Raw genomic sequence first — 18233 nt, 5'->3', positions numbered from 1 at the left:
TTCTGCCAAATAAAGCACATTGTTCATTGGATTTACCCTGTTGTGCACAGCCATTATTACTGTGGTGAGTCTACTAAATCTCTGTATTTTGTGCTTTCTGTCGCTAGAGGTGGGAAACATTTCTGTAATGAAACCAGGGAAAATTTGTTTCATTGCCAGGCTGGAACCCGGGCCAACTTTGTAGAGGTTCACAACCCTTTCAAACGAGTAGGCAGAAATTCCAGTAAGCCAAGCTGTGATTTTTGATGGATCTGAGATCCTGAGTAGACTACACTCCATGGCAATGGATAAGCTTTGCTTTGTTAAAAAAAATCTTTGAGATTACCCCACTGTCTCCCCATCCTGCATCAGGCTACTGCTCCATCTCCAGTGGTGCCATACACTGGATGGTGTTCGGTCTTTTTTTCTGTGGGGTGTGAATTCCCATCTGACACAAATTTGCAGGGGATTAAGAGAAAACTGTAGAGTGAATAGCCCTGGGGAAGGCAGAGCACAAGCTGCCAATGGCAGCACCAGGCCTGTGACAAACCTTGGAGCCACTGGGAGCTCCCAGAGATAGATGGCAGCTCTGAGCCAGCTGGAGAGAGATTTTCTTCTGAGACTCCACACAGAGGGGACACAAGACCTGAGTGTGGACTGTGGTCTTTGTGTGTTGGGTCACAGGTGTCACAATAATGCTGTTATAACAAGGCCTTGTCACTCAGTCACTCTCACATGTCAAGTGCTTCCTGCTCTGAATAAAAGACAGAGATGTGCACTTTCAGAGCTTTCCTTCCTTATCTCCAAAGTTAGTGGGAAGAGACTGATCAGCTGGGTGTTATGTTAGAAGTGATGCTGACCTGAAGGCTGGGTTTCTGCTGCCTACTTTGTGGCCAGACAAGAATTTTCTCCTCCAGTCAAAACCCACTTATTCTCAATCCTGGACACCTAATAGCTCCTTTAAATAGCGAGGGAGATGTCATCACCCGCAGAGCACACACTTCATAGGGGTCTATTATAGGACAGGAATAAAAGGATAACTTCTGCTCCATGAAATGTTTATGTACAAGCCCCTTCTTAAGGAACAAAAGAGATGTTATGCTCCAGTGGTCTATTTGATCACTAAAACTTTATGTTAACATTTATGTATTTTTATTACAATACAAGGTTTCACTGACATTTAAATGCCTGGAAAAACTGGCAGATAATGAATAATTTAATTTAGTAGTTGCTTTTCTAGTGTTACAATATCTTTTCAATTTTTATTTAAAGTGATTCCTTATTTCATCACTTTAGTTTCTGTTTATAATCTATACTTAAATAGCTCTATACATACATACTCAAAATAACTTTGAGTATTTGGGGTGTGTATATATACCTATCTATACCCCAAAATATTTTGAATTATTAGACAATATTTCACTTCAAGAAAAATGTTGGAATTATTGGTTTTGCACTGAGGAAAACAAAGTCTGTTTGAAAATTCCAGTTCTTTGTGTGCTAAACTTCAACCCATCCTACAGCTTTGTTTCCTTGGCATGTCTAATAGTAATTTCTTCTTCTGAACCACCAGAAAAGAGACCATTAACAATAATAATTTTCAACTAGAATTTAACCTACTCAAATAAGGATGAAAAAAACCCCTTTGTTTTACCTGTATCTGGCTGTGACCAGGACAAAGGAGAAGGAGAAATGTCAGCTGGCAACGGCCATTGCAAGATAAAGGCAAGGATGCAGCAGCAATGCACCTCCACTGCACAGCAGATCATGACTGCATTACCCTGACTTCATATCTGAGGTGAGGGTGTTTTAACATTAATATGAAGCCACTGATAATTGGCTAAGTGCCCTCGCATTTTCACCACTATTATACCTTCAGTTTTATTAAACAGCACTTACCATATATCAATGAAATATTCATTGGTCTTTCATTGCTGAACGAATCATTGAAAAATCATTGCAATGAAGGTTAACTTTACTTTGGCTTCCTAAGTGACATGGTACTTGCTAGCTAATTAACTGATATTTTTATGGCCTTCATTTGGCTTGAGAAGCAAACTGTCAAAGAATTCAGCACTGACCCACCGTGTCTGATTTTAGACTTAAGGAGGCTCTGCACAGAGGAAGATGTGATTCAGCTCTTCCTTCCCACCCACACTGGGTGGCTCACATGGGGCTCTGACTTAGTCCAGTGGGAGCCCCTCACCCCTACAAGCCCAAGGCAGCTGTATGATCAATTCTGTAGCCCAGAACAGTTTCTGCCTGATACATACTTGAAATATACCTGTAGCTCCCAAAACACTCATCCCACGACCTTTTCTTTGCCTTTAGAGGCACAAAACCACTTCCCCTCCTCTTGGAACCACTTGTTCCCAGACAAAAGTACTCAGCGGTAAAATACTCACTTTCCATTGCCGCCCCAGGGTGAGGGGGCCTGTGAGGCTTTTGAAGAGTTCTGTAAGTACAAAACCAAAATGTAAATACAGGTGATGTAAGTACATGAATACTGATGATACAAGGCTCAACACTTCCCCTTTTCATTGCAAGAGCTATAGTGCATGGAGCAGAACAGCTCTGCACATCGGTCCCATAATTAAGTGGCTGGTGGATGATTGGTAGGTTCCAACCAGTAGCTTGAAAATCAGTTGATGAAAGAGGGAATAAGTTCCAGTAAAAGCAGATATAGGTCACAAAGAAGTGGTTCAATTACCACTGAAACTTATTCTACAAAGTAAGTTCTTCAGTGTGCAAATGACTGCTTATCTTTAGGGGGACCTTCAATATTTTAATAAGAAACAAAAATAATTTGGCTTGATGCTTTAATGAAATAGATCCCTCCCAAGTTGCTAGGGAAGGTGGCTTGGGATTCAGACAGTAGTATAAATAAAATTTTTAGTAAGGATCTGCTTGAATGCCTTTCTTTTTATATATTTTAGTTGCACAAATTGACTTTCCTTACCTGCTTACTCATTCTGCCTTTCACGTCTGTGTAGCACCTTGTAAAACCCTGTACAAAAAGATTGCCGAGCAACAATAAAGCCCAGGTTTTTCCAGCCTTGCTCAGACTGAGTGGTATCTTAGTTCCCATACAAAGTGGCAGTATCACAGCTGAGGCTATCTATGTGTGCCCTCTGAAAACAATCACTCTGCTCCCTTGCTGAGAAGCACGCACAGTGAAAATTCAATCAAGTTTTACAAGTTCTCTGCAAAGTATTACCCACATTATTACAACACTCATCTGGTTACTGTAATCGCTGCTTTGCATGGGAGGCCCACAGATACAGTGGAGCACAGAGAGTGCCCTTGACTTCTAAACCACAGCTCACAGCCCAGCATTTCTGACCAAAGCAGAAAACATTGTCCAAACCACAGCACTGGCCTGGCCTGGGCATTCCTGCACAGCAGCCACTGCTTCTCACTGAGGATGTGAGCATGACTTGGGGTGTTTCACAGCACAGAGCATATGGAGTATGTATTTTTGCCAGCCACACATATGAAGGAAAGAGGGAGATCCTAAACTGCCCTGGAATGTCTTCAGAAATGGAGAAGAAGCTTTTATTGTTGACTTCTCATGTCTGGGGATTGTTCCCAACAGTGTCTGAAGACAAATAATAGATCTGTCAAGATTAAGACTAGATCTCAATTGGAAGCAGTTACTTGATAATGAAAATATTTACCAAAAATATTTCATTGACTACTGACATTTTAAAAACCATATGAATCTTCCTCAAATGTTCAGATGAAATATATCACAGGATGTCACTTTTTCTAATCAAAAAAGGTTTGATTTCAATTTAAAAAATTTATCACTTTGGTGGTATTTTACTCCAAGTTGTCTCTAAATTTCAAAAATTCTTTCATGATTAAATGGTTATATTCTGCTTTGAAATGTCAAAAATGTAATTTTGAAGCTTTTAATTGGAAATTAATCAGAACCAGTTCTGTCTATAAATGGTTTCAATTTGGACAAAGTGGCATTTGTGAAGAAAAATATAAAGAACAATTTGGCCAAAAAATTCCTCCCCAGCTCTGCTGTAAACAGTGGGCTGCTTTTCACAGTTAAAATTGTGTAAAATTTTGAGTAACAACTCTATTCAGTTAATCTGTTTCATTTGTATTACAGATTCTTGCTAGTGAACACAGAGAACATGGTGCAGCAATACAAAACTAACACATAGATAACAGCTCCCATTCTTTTCTTTTCTCCTCCTGTGCCTTTATTACAGAAAGAACCTGAACATATAATCTGTATACACTCAAACACTGCTTCTAGCAAACCAGCTACAGTGCCCATAGTACACACACTGTAACATCAACTGAAACACTTGGCTTCAACTGGATGCTTATGCCCAGCATTCCTGATTTGTCTATTTTATTGCATTTTTATTTTTTTAATCTTATTTTAATTTACATTAAAAGACATTTTCTTATGCTGGGAGTAGTAAATATGTTCTTCATTTTACCTACTTGCACAGCTAGAGAAAATAAAGTAGCTTTAAGGCAAGAGAATCTCCCCTGCTCCTGCCTCTTTTTTTTTTTTAAGAAATCATTACTTTCTGCAGAAAAGCTTTATTTGTCTAATAATCCTTTTTTTAAGATACAATCTACATTCATCCTGGATAAAATCTGAAGCGGGTGGAATACATTTCATGAAAATGCTGAGGTTACAAATGCGTGTAGTTCAAATTTAATTTGTTGTGCAAATCCCTGACTGAAAACTCCAAGAGCACAACAGAGGCACTCCTAATGGTACAAGAGAGCCTCCATTTAAGCACAAGATTAGGACTAACATTACTGAAGTTGCACAGAGACACACACAGAGGAGACATTGGTAGCCAGGACTACGGCTACTACCATGACAGTGTTGGAGTCTTACAGCAGAAGGACCATTTTACACCATTTACATGAACATATGAAAACTGCAGTGTTAGAGGTTTTTACTGGTTTGCAGTACCAGTATGTCAAAGCCTGGAACAAATTCACAGAGGCTGAAAACACCAACAAAAAAAGACTGATGGGCTGACAAGCCAGTATAATTACATAATTATAGAATAATAGGTAGTAATAAAGTAAAAGAATTAATGTATGCTTCAAACAGCATTAACCAGTGAAATATAAATATCAAAACCTCAGCAGAGCTGAAGAAAGATTCTATTTCTCTCTTAATCTAGGAACAGTGAGGATTTGTCATTCGTACTCTGGGTAAACAGCATTTGACAAGGTAAAACAAAACATCCCCAAGTCACGACCATCGGATCTCCACTCAGTTTAAGGTAAAGACAAACCTTCAAGATGTAGATAAGGTAATTGGAAGTTCCATAGGAATAAAAGGAGAAATCTCTGAAACTGCAATAAGCTTCAGGAAATCTCACTGAATCTAAAATCTAAACTTAACTAATTATAACCTAAATAATTGCTTTATTATGGTTCATTGGGGTCAGTTCATAATCACTTGCACATTGAAACCTTGAAAGAACCAGAAACTTGCATAAACATTACATGGTGTTGAGAATAATGTTATTTTAGTAGAATTACTGAGCATGGTCCTTTGAATCAAGTGACTAATCCAAAAATCCCCCAAATCACTTCTGTCCCCACTCCCTGGTAGCCATCCTGCCTCCATTTCCCAGGGGAGGGGTTAAATGTGGGACTTTTAAGTCATGCAGTTACACTTGTGAGAGCTCTCAGTGCTGGTATGAATTTCATTTCATATCAATAAATTAAACAGAACAAAGATTACCTTAAAATATTCCATCAGAGATCTGGAGTACTTCATAGCATGGTCCTTCTTTAGTTTAAACATTCTCAAGTAGAGAAGTGATAAGCATCGGTAGCTGTGGTAATTAGGAAAGGATTATGTTAATTCCATTGCTTAATGAAACCTATAAACTGGGAAAAAAAAAAAAAAGCTGACCTATTTTTTGCAGTTCTGGTCTAAGGTTACATTTTGAAACATAAGCAAATGCAGAAAGAAAAAAAAAGTGGTCAAAAGCATTAAAATCCCATCTTGATAAGAGTATAAATTAGAAGAATAAATGTTTAGTCAGCTGCTGAAGAAATCCATTAGTTATCCTTTAATAGTTTAATGGAAAACAAGAATAATGATCTTCTGTAAGCTGCTTAAGTAATTCAGTACTTTTAAAGTCCTCCTTAAGATTTTAGCTGCTTCTCTCATGGTCACAAAGGGACTTACCATAAAACTGCTAATTTCTTGTCCCCTTCTGTGGCAGAAGAGCCTGTGAAATTCTTGAGTCTCATTGCATACCTTGTCAGAAAGGTGAGAGATAAGAAATTGAGAGTTAAGATGTTTACAAAAATAACAGTAACACCAAAACCCAACAGCCACAGAGATATTCTTCTCCAACTGCAACAGTTAATGGTCACAGTGTTCTGTAATGAAGAGATCAATGTAAAATTAAACAGAAAGCATCACTTAACATCTGAAGGCCTAAAGTAAATCACCAACCAATTTTTGGGCCAACATGGTGAACTATTCTTGGGCATATTAATGATATTATATCCAACCAATTAGGCTGAGTCCTGCAAACATTTGGGATGAGTGTTGAACAGAAGCATAAGATCTTGGCCCTGTATGTACTGAAGTGTAAAGTATTATATAATAAGGTTTTACATATAATACTTTGGGCTTGAAAAATATCTTCGAGATCCTTCTCATAAATTCTTCTTCAAAGCTTTTAATATATTTTGTACAGAAAATGGTTTTAAATACAGGAAAGGTCACGTTCACAGCTTTTTTAATTCTCGAGTTCATTCATTTATGAGTCTTGTGTACTTGGTCTTCCCTCTCTATTTAATTGCTGCCATCCAGCATTTGGATGATCAAGGATTGAATATTCCTACCTCCTCTGTCTTTGTTTTCCTTTAACTGAGCACACTCCATTCTATGCATTAGTTTCTTGAAAATCAATTCATCGCATAAAATCATTGTTCTGAGCCCTAATGCAATTTCACAGGTACTTGTGTTGGAATAAGTAATAGGGTTCAGCGTTGCGTAAGAAAGTTTTAAGGTATCCAGGCAATCTTGATGAGTTCTCATTTACAAGGAGGTAATGGAGTGCAGGCAGCTGTGCTGCTCTCCCCTGCCTCGCCCCCACCACCCATCCTGAGCCCCAGCCTGCAGCTGCACCACCCCACCTGGAGTGCTTCCTCCATGTCCTGTCCCACCTGCTCTTGGGAACCGTGCTTCTAGTCAGACTGGATGAATGTGATCAAGCACAAAGATCTGTGTCTCTTTGGGATTTTAGCATTACCATTAACTTAAAACACATTTGACAGTCAGATCTCTGAAATTCCCCATCTCTTTGATGCTCCACTTGCTTTCACAAATAGGTGTCTGATGCAGATAGTCAGGGCAGACACCACTAATGCAAAAGGGGAAAATTGTGCTTCTGATGAAGGGAGGAGTAAAAGTGAGAAAAATCTCCTTCTATTTGTTATCTCACAGTAAAAATCTATGTTAATATTAGCAGCTACACTGAGAAAGCGTTGTGTGCACAGTCACATACTTTGTACATCCAGCACCCACTGTAGCCCACAAGAACTGGTTTTTTGTCCATGGAGTTTTTCTGAGCCTGTACCCGCCTGCTGTTCACCTGGGCAATCACCTTTTGTCCAGGTCTGGCCACTGACAGCAATTAAATGGACAAATCAGTCTCACTGGCTGCTACAAGATGCTGCATGCAACAATTGGTGAATTAAACTCTACCTTTGGTGGTAGGTGATGGAATTAATCTCACCTGACTTAAGCTATTTATATATTGGAGATCTACTATAACAAATTCTCCAGATTCTTCTACAGCCAAAAGCAGTTCCAGAAGGAGTTCAGCTGCTGCTTCCATGCAAAGTCTATTTGTCCCAGAGCCTGCAGCAGGACTGTGCCAGGAGCAGCAAGGCAGCAGGGCTGCTGATGCTCAGGACTGCCAGTGACTCCAGGACACAGCCGTGCCCTCACCTGACTCCTGCAGGTCCTGCCCTTTTGTGAGCCACTCCTGGAGCTGCCATTCCCTGACTGAAGTGGTTCACGTGTTGTGGCTCCTGGGTAAACAAGCTTTTTGGTCTGTGCACTCAGAACAGACAGACTGCTGGACTGAGCAGCAACAGTTTCAACTGGGCTGTATGATTTTCTTAAAAAATCAAAAACAAACTCAGGCTCCTGTGAAGAAGCGCTCCCCTCTTTAAAGAATATTTCTTTAAATACAATTTATTCTGCCATGCAGCTGCAGCTGTGTAGTTCAGAACACACTGTCAGGCTGCAGGATGATTTGGGCACAGCACAGCAGAGGCAGGTGGCTCCTTTTCGAAGTCCTCTGCTCTCCAGGGTTTAACATGGATCAAGTGTTGAGTGAACATAATTTTTTTCTTGAGTGATTTCTTTAGATTTTCTTCATCTCTTTATGAAGTATAGAATGTAAAAAACATGTTTTTAAATATTTAACAGGCATATTATTTACCTGAGAGTAAGAGCTTAAGATTTGATACATTTTATTATGCAAATACCTCTATATTCAAAATGTAAAACATGCATTATCTTGGCAGTCCCTAATAGCTAATCTGGCATGTTATAAAAAACACCGTTGACATATAAAAAACCAAATATTTAGAGCCTGATTTGCCTCTTCTTCTTTCTCTTGTGCAAACTGCCAGTAATTACACTGACATTAACAAGGATATTCCCAGCATACACTGGGGAAAGCAAAGGTGCATCACAGTGAAGAGGAAAAATCCTGTTCTACTTACAGGTAAATCTAATCCTGCTTGATTTCACTTTGATAATTTGCTCAAATAAAGCAAACTTAGTTACTCAGGAGACTATTATTTCTACGGAGCCAACACTGAAACAGCTATAAGGAACAGTAGCAGATTTTAGAATAATAACTCAGACATTTTATTAGTATGTAAAGGCTCTCTCATCCATATTCTAGCCTACAAATCTACTGTATTAAACTGTATTAAAATTAATTCAGCTGGTTCACATCCCTTTAACATTAAAATACATTGTTTTCAAGACAATATATGCAGAAGCTTCCTCTCTGGCTATGATCGTATGTCCCAAGTTTCAGCTTTTCTCTTTTTTAACAGCCAAGTTATAAACCTCTAAAACCAGGGTTTGTAATAGAAATCCTGATAGACTCCCTTTAATGTTTTGAATTATAAAACTACACCTTTTAAAAGACAAGTGTCATTGCCAAACAGTGAAATTACTATACTTTACTTCCACCCACTACATTTCAATTTTAATTTTATGAATATTGCAAATTATAACACTCACATTATAACCTCTAAAGGGGATAATTTATAAAAGCAGTGTCCATCAATTATAAATTTTCCATGACATTAATAAAATGGCAAGAACTAATTATGATGACTTCTGAGATGAAGATGCCTTGGACAAATCATTAATACGTTGAAATGGTATTTTTTAAAACATAGCAGGTTCTAATTATGACTGAAATGAGATGATGAAAACGATCACAGAAAGGACATTAACCTGATGAGTTCCACAGTCTCTGAGTACATGGTGTATGGAGATTTAGCTTCTAATGGATCTCGCTCCATAGCGTTCCCGCACTCGATGAAGGAGAGGGCAGCATCAGCATAATTCACTGCTTTACCGAACTTCTCCAGCTGAAATGGGAATGACACTGTCAAGAAAATCCTTCAGCTTTGATTTCTAGGTAGGCAGATAATTCTACAAAGCAACACCAGCATTAGGATGAAAGCAAAGCGACACCGGTAGTTAAGAATGAATTCATACAGTAATTAAGGCAGGGACTATGTTTTCACCAAATCTTTTCAGAGTAGTATGTGACTGGATGCTCCACAGAGGAAAGTCAGTGTATATCCACTGACAACAGGCATTCACACAGGCAAGAAAGAGCACCAAGCATGTTTGTGCACATCCATATTGCTCCTGACAGATGAACTAAGTTTGAATGTCACTATGCAAGGGTTAAGTAACAACCCCATGCCATTTGACTGATGTCATATTCTGTGTTAACTGTTGGTCAAAAAAAAAATCTCATCACTTACATGATGAGTGAAAGAGCAGGAAAAAAAAAAGGGAGACAATATAGCACTGCTTAATATTTCATTTAACTAGGATTTTATTGCAAAAGGTTTTAGCCCTCGTAATGGTTGTGATTAAACTGACTTAGACATACTGATTTCTTTTTTTATGTGTAATGAATATTATATATGACATTTTTATAGTACGTACTTTATAATAGTATTTAACATTTTCAGTTTTTGATAGCTGAATGTAAGAATTCTACTAATGTGGCATTTGCTATAGGAGATCCAATATACTTTAAATAATTTTAAAATGTCTTTCTATGTCTCTATCAAAATATTTTTGATGCATCTGCATATGTTCCCATTCACAAAACAGAAGACTATTCTAGCAACATATTAAGCATAGAATTTACTATTAGTCCAAGATAACTGTATACTTATCTTTGTGGCTCCTTCTAAGCCATAACTAGTTCTCTCTGCACACACCTTTAATTTCAAGTTCTGCTCTTGTGCATTGATTATGTACAAAGCCTTTGTATAATTGACAGGTATTAAGAGAAGGATCAGAAAAGGGGAAATGTTTCTGACTGCTCTCTCTGTTCCAGTGGCTGCTTCTCAGCATATTCTTTAAATTCCTTTTTTCACTTTGAAAGAATTTCCATTCATTTTGGAAGACAAAAAGTCTTCCAAAGATGACTTTTTGTGGTATGGAAAAAAGAATCTGGCTGCAAGCAGATTTAGTACAGACACAGAGCTTGAGCCAGCAATGGGATCCGATTCTCTGGAGTAGGTGGAATTATTCCAGCTCGTCACGTCTCAGACAGGGACACAGTGAGGTCTCCAAGATCTCTTCCATATGGTGCAGCCAGTTGCCACTGCAGCAGCCCACCCAAATTAGCTGATCCCTTAGTGCAGCTCCAGACAAGGAGAGGTTTCCATGGGGTCACTCCCGTAAGACATGAAATGTCCTGCCCTTCACCAGAAATCTATTTTCTCTACAAGCTCAGGAACAGCGCTGCCACAAATCCCATTAACATTTGCTGACACATTTTGAGGTCACATGCATTATCTTTCTAGCCACTGCAACACATCTTTCAATGTTGCCTGTGCTCTGTCATGTCAGCACCAAGTAACTAGCAGCAATTGTTTCCATAGGACAAGTAACACTACAGGATTGCACACCAAATGTGTTACATGGAGATAATTTGTGTGCAGCTGCACTGGCTGGGAAAAAAAAAAAAAGACTTGAGATCTAAATAGCAGAAGGAAGAAGCAGATACTTTGTTCATGATATTTATGGCTGCCAACAAGTTGATCGCAGCGGATGGCCTCACACTGGGGCACTCGGGGCGTCCAGCGGCGGGTGACAGGCAGGGCATGCCCACAGGCAGCAGTGGGATGTGCTGTGCTTGCTCCTCTTAGTGCTGCTTGAGAAACACCCCTGATCCTGCAGGCACAGCCAAAGGTGAGAGCAGGGGAGATGGGACAACACCTTGTGAGCGTGTCCGGCTGCAGAGGGAGGGGAATTGACAGAGCGTGTTGAGATCATCGGGAGCCTGAGCCTGTAAATATTTGCTAGTGTGGAGCAGGTATCCCTGTGCCAGCACCATGTGTGTTTTGTTTAAATGTCACCCAGCTGTGGGAGGTGTTGTGAGCCTGCAGACGCCAGGCTGTGGCTGGATGTGCTCTGCCGAGCCGGCTGGAAGCCATCAGGCCACCTCCTGTAAATGGGCACATTGGGAGGGATGACTGTCACCTTGCTGACAGTCAGAACAGGTGCCAAAACCCTGAACCCCCCACACACAGAAAGCACACATGGAAACACTGCGCCTCGAGCCAAAAGAGAGCCTGGAGAGCTGAAGCAGACAGCTTGAAATGTCAGCTCTCCTTCAGCTCACCGATGGCAGAGGAGAGACACTTTTTTGTTTGGCTAGTTTGCTTTTTAAAAACACAGCATGTGATTGTCTTGGGGTGGATTTTTTTTGGACAAACACAGATTTATAAGCACAAAATCTCTAATGTGGAACAACAGAATATACCTGCAAAATAATAAAGTTTGGAGGTGAATAATCACCCAGCTCTTTGAGGGGCAAAGCCACACTCCATTTTAGACATTTTAGTTAAATTAAGTAGAGGAGTCAAGTTCCACTAAGCCTGCCTAAATGAGCCACTGTTCTGCACCCTATGTAACATAGAGGAGCAAAGTCCCTACCTACAAAGCAAATGTTTATTAAGGACACTTCAGAACTGGCAACAGTTTGTGTAGAACAAACCATGGTAGAATATAATCTGTCAGATTATGTAGTTTTATGAAAATAAAAACACTTGGCAAAATTAGGCCAACCTAACTGGAATTTCATCTGGGGTAAAGCCAGTGAAAAAGCTTTCCCAGCATTGAAATACCTCACTGCCAGATTTTTTGGGAATAAGTGTTTTGAGACTTTATCGGCCTAAAACCATGCAATAAAAATGAATGCACTACATAAAAATGAATTGTTTCAGATTTTAAACAATTGGATTGAAAATATCAAACAGTTTCACCACATGATAATGGGGTGTGGGGTGATTTGCCTGTCTTTCTGCTATGGAATATTTCAACACTTCTGTTTCAGGCTCAAAGTGAATAGGAAAAACCAATTTCAAATACACATCAACTTTAATAAAACCATCTTACATACTTCATAAACAGCATGATTGTTGCTCCCCCTTGGAAGAAACACCAGCTATTGTAAGCAGTTCTTTTTTTGGGAACGAAAACTTTAAAGTTAGGAATGGTGTTCAGGCTTTAACTTGTGCACAGTGTGTTTATGGAGCACAAACTGAAGCACATTTTAGTCAATAGCAGGGTTCCTCTTGGTTTGAGAGGCTTTAGATCGTGTGCAGAATGCCCATTTTTTAACACAGAGTTCCACAGTGGAAAGAGACAAAAAAACCCAAAACCTGTGACAACCTACCAATGCATCTGCTTTATGCTTCAGCTTCTTAGCCTCTTGCATGTAATAATCTGCATTGTGAAGCCTAAAGAGACATAACCAATTAATTCAAGTCTTTGCTTTCATACAGTTGGACAAAAACTGTTTGAAAAAATTGCTGACTGCCTGAAAGAACAATTTTGACATATATGCCCCCTTATCTCTTTAAATCTTAACCTGATATCAATCTGAAGCTGCTGTATGCAGAGATATGATGGCTGACCAGAATGTAAAATAAGTAGCTATAGAAACTGGCCACCCAAAGGACCCATTAATGTGTGCTGAACAGAAGAAAAGGAAAAATATTTTAAACTAATTAAGTATAAGAAGTTTCCATTAGAGGAGCTAAATAAAAAAATGAAGAAGAATTACCGTGAACCAACATTCATGATCTGAAAACATTTATCAACAGAATCTTCATTAATCAGTGACAACAGTTCATTTGCCAAGATTAAAACTGTGTGTGCCTTTGTGCAGCACTATCCACACAGGTGCCCAATGCCAGCACTGTAATCAAAGCTCTTCTCTTTCACTGGGACCTCTGCTTGCACGAAAATCCCAATCACAGAGCACAAAGTCAATAAAACTTACACATCATCAAATGTTATTTTGGGTCTTCTGGGCTCAGAATTCCCATTGGAAAGCGTTGGCATTGCAGACCAGATGTCTGGTTCTAGATGGCTGGTGTCAAGAAGAGTGTTGGCTGTGGGTGTATTGTGAGATTCTTCCTCCTAGGAAACACAGGACTGTTACTCACAGTTCAACCAAACACCTTCCAACAATGTAAGTGCTCACCCTCCCTGCCAAAAACCCTTCCCAACAAGCACAAAGCAGCCCTCATCTATACCCATCTACATTCATGTCACCTCACCAAACCACCCTTCCCTTCTTTGTAACAGGAGGCTAAGAGATGAATTAGGGAGTGTGACTCCACTTCTGAGCTCTCACCTGAACTCAGTAACTTACAGTTTTAGGTGTAAATTTTAGGTGGATACCATGGTGTTACTGACTATAGATACTGGTTAAAGCAAGGGTGGGGAGATCTAATGTGCCAGGGCTAGATGTAAACTCAACTTCCTTCAAGGTGTATCACACTAATGTAACCTTTTTTTTCTACATTATTAGGAACTAACTGTTAATGTGACTGAAGAGTCTGTTTGGATTTCAGCAGGGAGCAATTTCCTTACTCTTGCTACAGTGAGAATGAAAAGCACAAGTCAGGAGTTGTAACTTTGCAACGATTAAAACCAGAAACATAACAGAAGATTTTAAATTGGGCACTTGCAACTTGCAAGCTTGGTCCCCAACCAGATAAACTAAATTACAGATGAACCAATGAACTAGGGAAAGAAGTCTAACATATTTTAGGGGAAAAATATTTCATGTATCAAGATAATAGATTAACCAAGGATAAATCTGACTAGAGATGCTGGGATGAGAGGAAGAGGCCCTGCTGTTTACATAGCACTGTTTATTTGCTGACATATGCAGTTCATTTTGGCATTGATTTCAGTTGAAGGCGTGTGTATTACTGGCGCAGCTTGAAGTGACACAATGATATCAGAAAGCAACAGGGATGAATGAATAAGGTGAAGTGATTTGTCACCTACAATCCAATGCAACTTGTGAGTTTTACTATTACAGTGCAGGGTAACAACCTCTCTCAAAGTGGTGAACTGTGAATAATGGGGCTATGCATGGCCTTTTCTGTGGCAGAATTTTCTACTTGTCTTTTAATTTTGACAGTGATACTGAGATACAGTTTGATACCATAAAAGTAAGGATGTATTTGAAACTCCAGAGGAAGGACTATTTTCTAAAATGAGCCAAAACCCTGGAGTTTCCCTGTTTAACCTAAAAAGGGGATAACAAACTAATGTGAAATTTTATGTTTTTTCAGTGAATTTGGTATGCAGTTTTGGCTATTTTTGTGTATTTTCAGCAAAAAACCCCACCTGAATCTGGTGAAAAGCAAGCAACAAAGAACTGTCTCTGTGAGAACTACTGATGGGGAGAGGGCCCTAACAGAGTGATATTTTTCTGGGGGGGAAAATAATCCCTATTTACACAGTGTCTAAAAGCTTACACCTAATTAATGGAGCTTAGATGTAAATAAACCTGACGGTTGTGAGCCTGCAAACCTAAGAGATGTTATTAACATGCTGAGTGTACTATGGACAGGTAGTGTTTTGTTATATTATTGTCTGTTTAGTTTAGGTCATAATATTCAGTATGACTACAGTGCTTAATTCTGGCTGAGAATTTGGGGCAGTTATTCAGGTGATACTCTGGAATTTTTATTTTCAAAATGTGTATGTTGCAGCTACAGAGTTAAGGGACTAACTGCAGCTAGTTGGTGGCTGCAAAGGCTCTTCTCTGAGGCTCAGGGTCCAAGTGCTTTAGGGAATGATAGAAAACACCAAGCAGATGCCTAATGCTGATCTAAAAACGGAGCTTGCAAGAGCTGTTTATGCCTGGCTCTGCAAAGATCCACTCCTCTTGAGTGGGGCTACATAATCATTTAGGAATAGGTACTGTGTGGAAAAAAAACCCTAACAGAATAAAGCTGAATTAATTTCATTTTATCTTGTTCTCCTCCACCAGCTGAGGCTGGTTACTTACACAGATTCCTTTGGGGTTTGAAGAAGATTTATTTTCATTTTTTCTGTGTTTAGACACAGAGGAGGAAGAGCTGCTGGTCTGTGAGGTGTTTGTGACAGTGGGCTCCTGGCTGAAGGAGCTGTTGTCACTGCTGTGCCGCCGGTGCACAGGCTCGTCCAAGAGTGGGGACAACGGAGGGGGGAACAGCTTCTCTTCTCTTTTCTTTGTCACCTTCTTCACCGAGCTACTGCTGTTCCTGGGACACAGAGATAAACCAGTTGCACTTCAAAAATATTGGTTAAACCCCCACAGCACAAAACTCTAGATTTTATTTACTGGGAAGCCAGCTCTGCCCTCCAGTCTGTCCTGCAGCCCCGTGCCCTCCTTGGTAAGGCACAAGGGGACAGCAGTGAAAACAGAAGAGCTGCCTCTGCCTTTTCAATGACTGCAGAAACCTTCTGCTTTGGAGGACAACTTGCAGTCCATTAGTACAAATTGCACCCAATTTAAATGCTAATTTGAGTCAGTCTTTATTTGAGAGGTCGTAGAGGTTCTGACTCAGCAAAGTGCTGGAAAGTTTTATGCACAGGGTTAGTTCCTTTGACATCAAGTATGACTATTTATGTGTTTAACATTAAGCATCTTTTTAAGAGGTGGATTAGGGCCCACATAAGCAACCTTTGCAAAAAAACCCAAACAGCACATGGCAGCATATGAACCAAAAATAGAATTTATAACAACTATAAAATGATAACCATAACAAGATAAAAATTATTTAACCTCTAGAATAAAACCAATGTTCAGCACTATATTAAAATGATACATTGTAGCTGGCAAAAGCCCTTGAGCAAATATTGGTTGATGAATTGAACGTGATTCAGAAAATGAATGTGGTTTTGACATGAAATCTCAAGTAATATGATAAACTATTGTCTGTTTTATGTACAGAAATTGTTAGCTGGCTAGAAACAGCAGCTGTGATGCACAGTAAAACCAGAAAAAAACCCTGATAGACCTTTCTCCACTTAAATTCATCAAAAAAGAAAAAACCAAACCAAACCCCTCACTGACTGCTTAATATGTTACTCTACTCATAGATTTTTATTTCAGGTTCTGTCCCAGCTCAGTCAATGAAGATAACCTGAATTTTAATCTTTTGTTAGACATCTAATATTGTACTACATGATCATTTACTTTTCATGATTATTGACTAAAATTTCAATAACAAATCAAGTCAACAAGAATTTATGTTTTGTTCCCACTTTCGGTCAGTGTCAGGAATTATAGATCAACTTTGCCTCAAAGTAACCTGGGAAAGAGGAGAAGGCCACCCAGGTTTCCTTACTTCTTTTTTTGGTGCTCTCTCTCATTTCAGTCTGGCCTTTTCTGCAGTTTCACTGACAGTATCAATATCTACACCTTGGTCACGGCCCTACTTGGGACCTTTGATGATACAGAAATATTTTGGGCTTATCTGTGAAACCACAGAGTGAAATCAAACAAGCTCCTCATGTTTTAAAGCTCCTCTACCCAAAACTACTTTAATTCAGCTGAAGCAGAGTTAAAAATATCTTATTTGAAACCCTCTGATATAAAAGATCTTAGACTGAAGAAATAAAACAAGCTCAAATTCATATTGCCTTACTAGGATGGATTCTGTCCTGCTTGGAAAACACATGGGTCTGAAGAAGATCAAAGACAAAGAACCATGTTGGAATAGACCGGCAGTTCTTCAAGGAGATGGATTTTATGCACATGTGGTCCTGCAATATGTCCTCCAAAAGGTCTCACTCAAAGCTCCATCTGTTTGCTTTCTGACCCCCAAAGGGCATTTTGGAACTCAGACAAGCTACCATAGTTATAGCACAGCAACACTCAGAACTTTTTCCAGAGGAAAGTTTTCCAAAGGAGGGTGAGCACTGCCCTGACAAAGCCTGCAAGTGTTCTTGGATTGTACAGCAGCAAAGACACAGTTAATGAAACACCTGGGAGCAGAACCCAAACCCTCTGCCTCCCAAGCACATGCCCTGCACAGGGCACCCTGAACATGCACTCATGGGTGGGAACACAGAGCAAAGTGGTTTTCTGTGCCGCTGTGCACGGAGCAGTTTGGAGCTCTTCACTATTTTAAACTTCACCAGTTCACTTCATCTTTGGGCTCGGACACAAGATGGGGCAAACCAAGGAACAGGTGCAGCTACTCAACTCTGGCACATAAATCATGTTGGAAGAATTAACCACAAAAGAAAAGGCACTGGAGGATATTTCTTCTACATAACTTACATTTAACTCCACCCCCCCAACAATACAGTTTGTCTGCTGTTTTTTTCTTTCTTTTCTTCCCCTATTGGCCACTTAATCCTATGAGTTTTTGCAGGAATTAAGCTGATAATTTATTTAGCAATGTTACCTCCCTTAGATTTACACTAAAGCATTTATGTTAACAATAACCTCCATGAAATAGGTTGTTACCAGCAGTTAACCAGATTGTCACTTTGCTTTGGGCTGTTAATGGCCTAAGAAACTGGTCTTTGATTGCAGGAATTGCTAATTTTGAATGAATTTATTGCAATAATTACTGAGACTCAATGGTTTAATTTGCTGACATGATTGTTAGTTAAAATATATTTAAAATCTAGGGAGAAACAC

At 39.4% G+C, this 18233-nt stretch overlaps 1 protein-coding gene across 2 annotated transcripts in view; it reads right to left on the bottom strand.

Moving 5' to 3' along the window:
• Window positions 1–18233, bottom strand: part of AFF2 (ALF transcription elongation factor 2) — a gene marked incomplete at its 5' end in the record, with an annotated part of 331468 nt that overhangs the window by 9474 nt on the left and 303761 nt on the right. The window contains 8 exons of one of the 2 annotated variants that reach the window (XM_082289316.1): window positions 2385–2434; window positions 2939–2986; window positions 5720–5813; window positions 6173–6244; window positions 9488–9624; window positions 12966–13029; window positions 13575–13714; window positions 15606–15840. In XM_082289316.1, coding sequence (XP_082145442.1) covers window positions 2385–2434; window positions 2939–2986; window positions 5720–5813; window positions 6173–6244; window positions 9488–9624; window positions 12966–13029; window positions 13575–13714; window positions 15606–15840 — 840 coding nt within the window. The remainder of the gene's footprint in view (window positions 1–2384; window positions 2435–2938; window positions 2987–5719; window positions 5814–6172; window positions 6245–9487; window positions 9625–12965; window positions 13030–13574; window positions 13715–15605; window positions 15841–18233) is intronic. The other variant, XM_082289317.1, reaches the window with a different exon arrangement.

The sequence above is a fragment of the Coloeus monedula genome (assembly GCF_965178545.1).
Source record: "Coloeus monedula genome assembly, chromosome: 12".
Classification (NCBI taxonomy): Eukaryota; Metazoa; Chordata; class Aves; order Passeriformes; family Corvidae; genus Coloeus; species Coloeus monedula.
The sequence above is the reverse complement of the archived record's forward strand: the minus strand, read 5'-3'. Positions and strand labels throughout refer to the sequence as shown.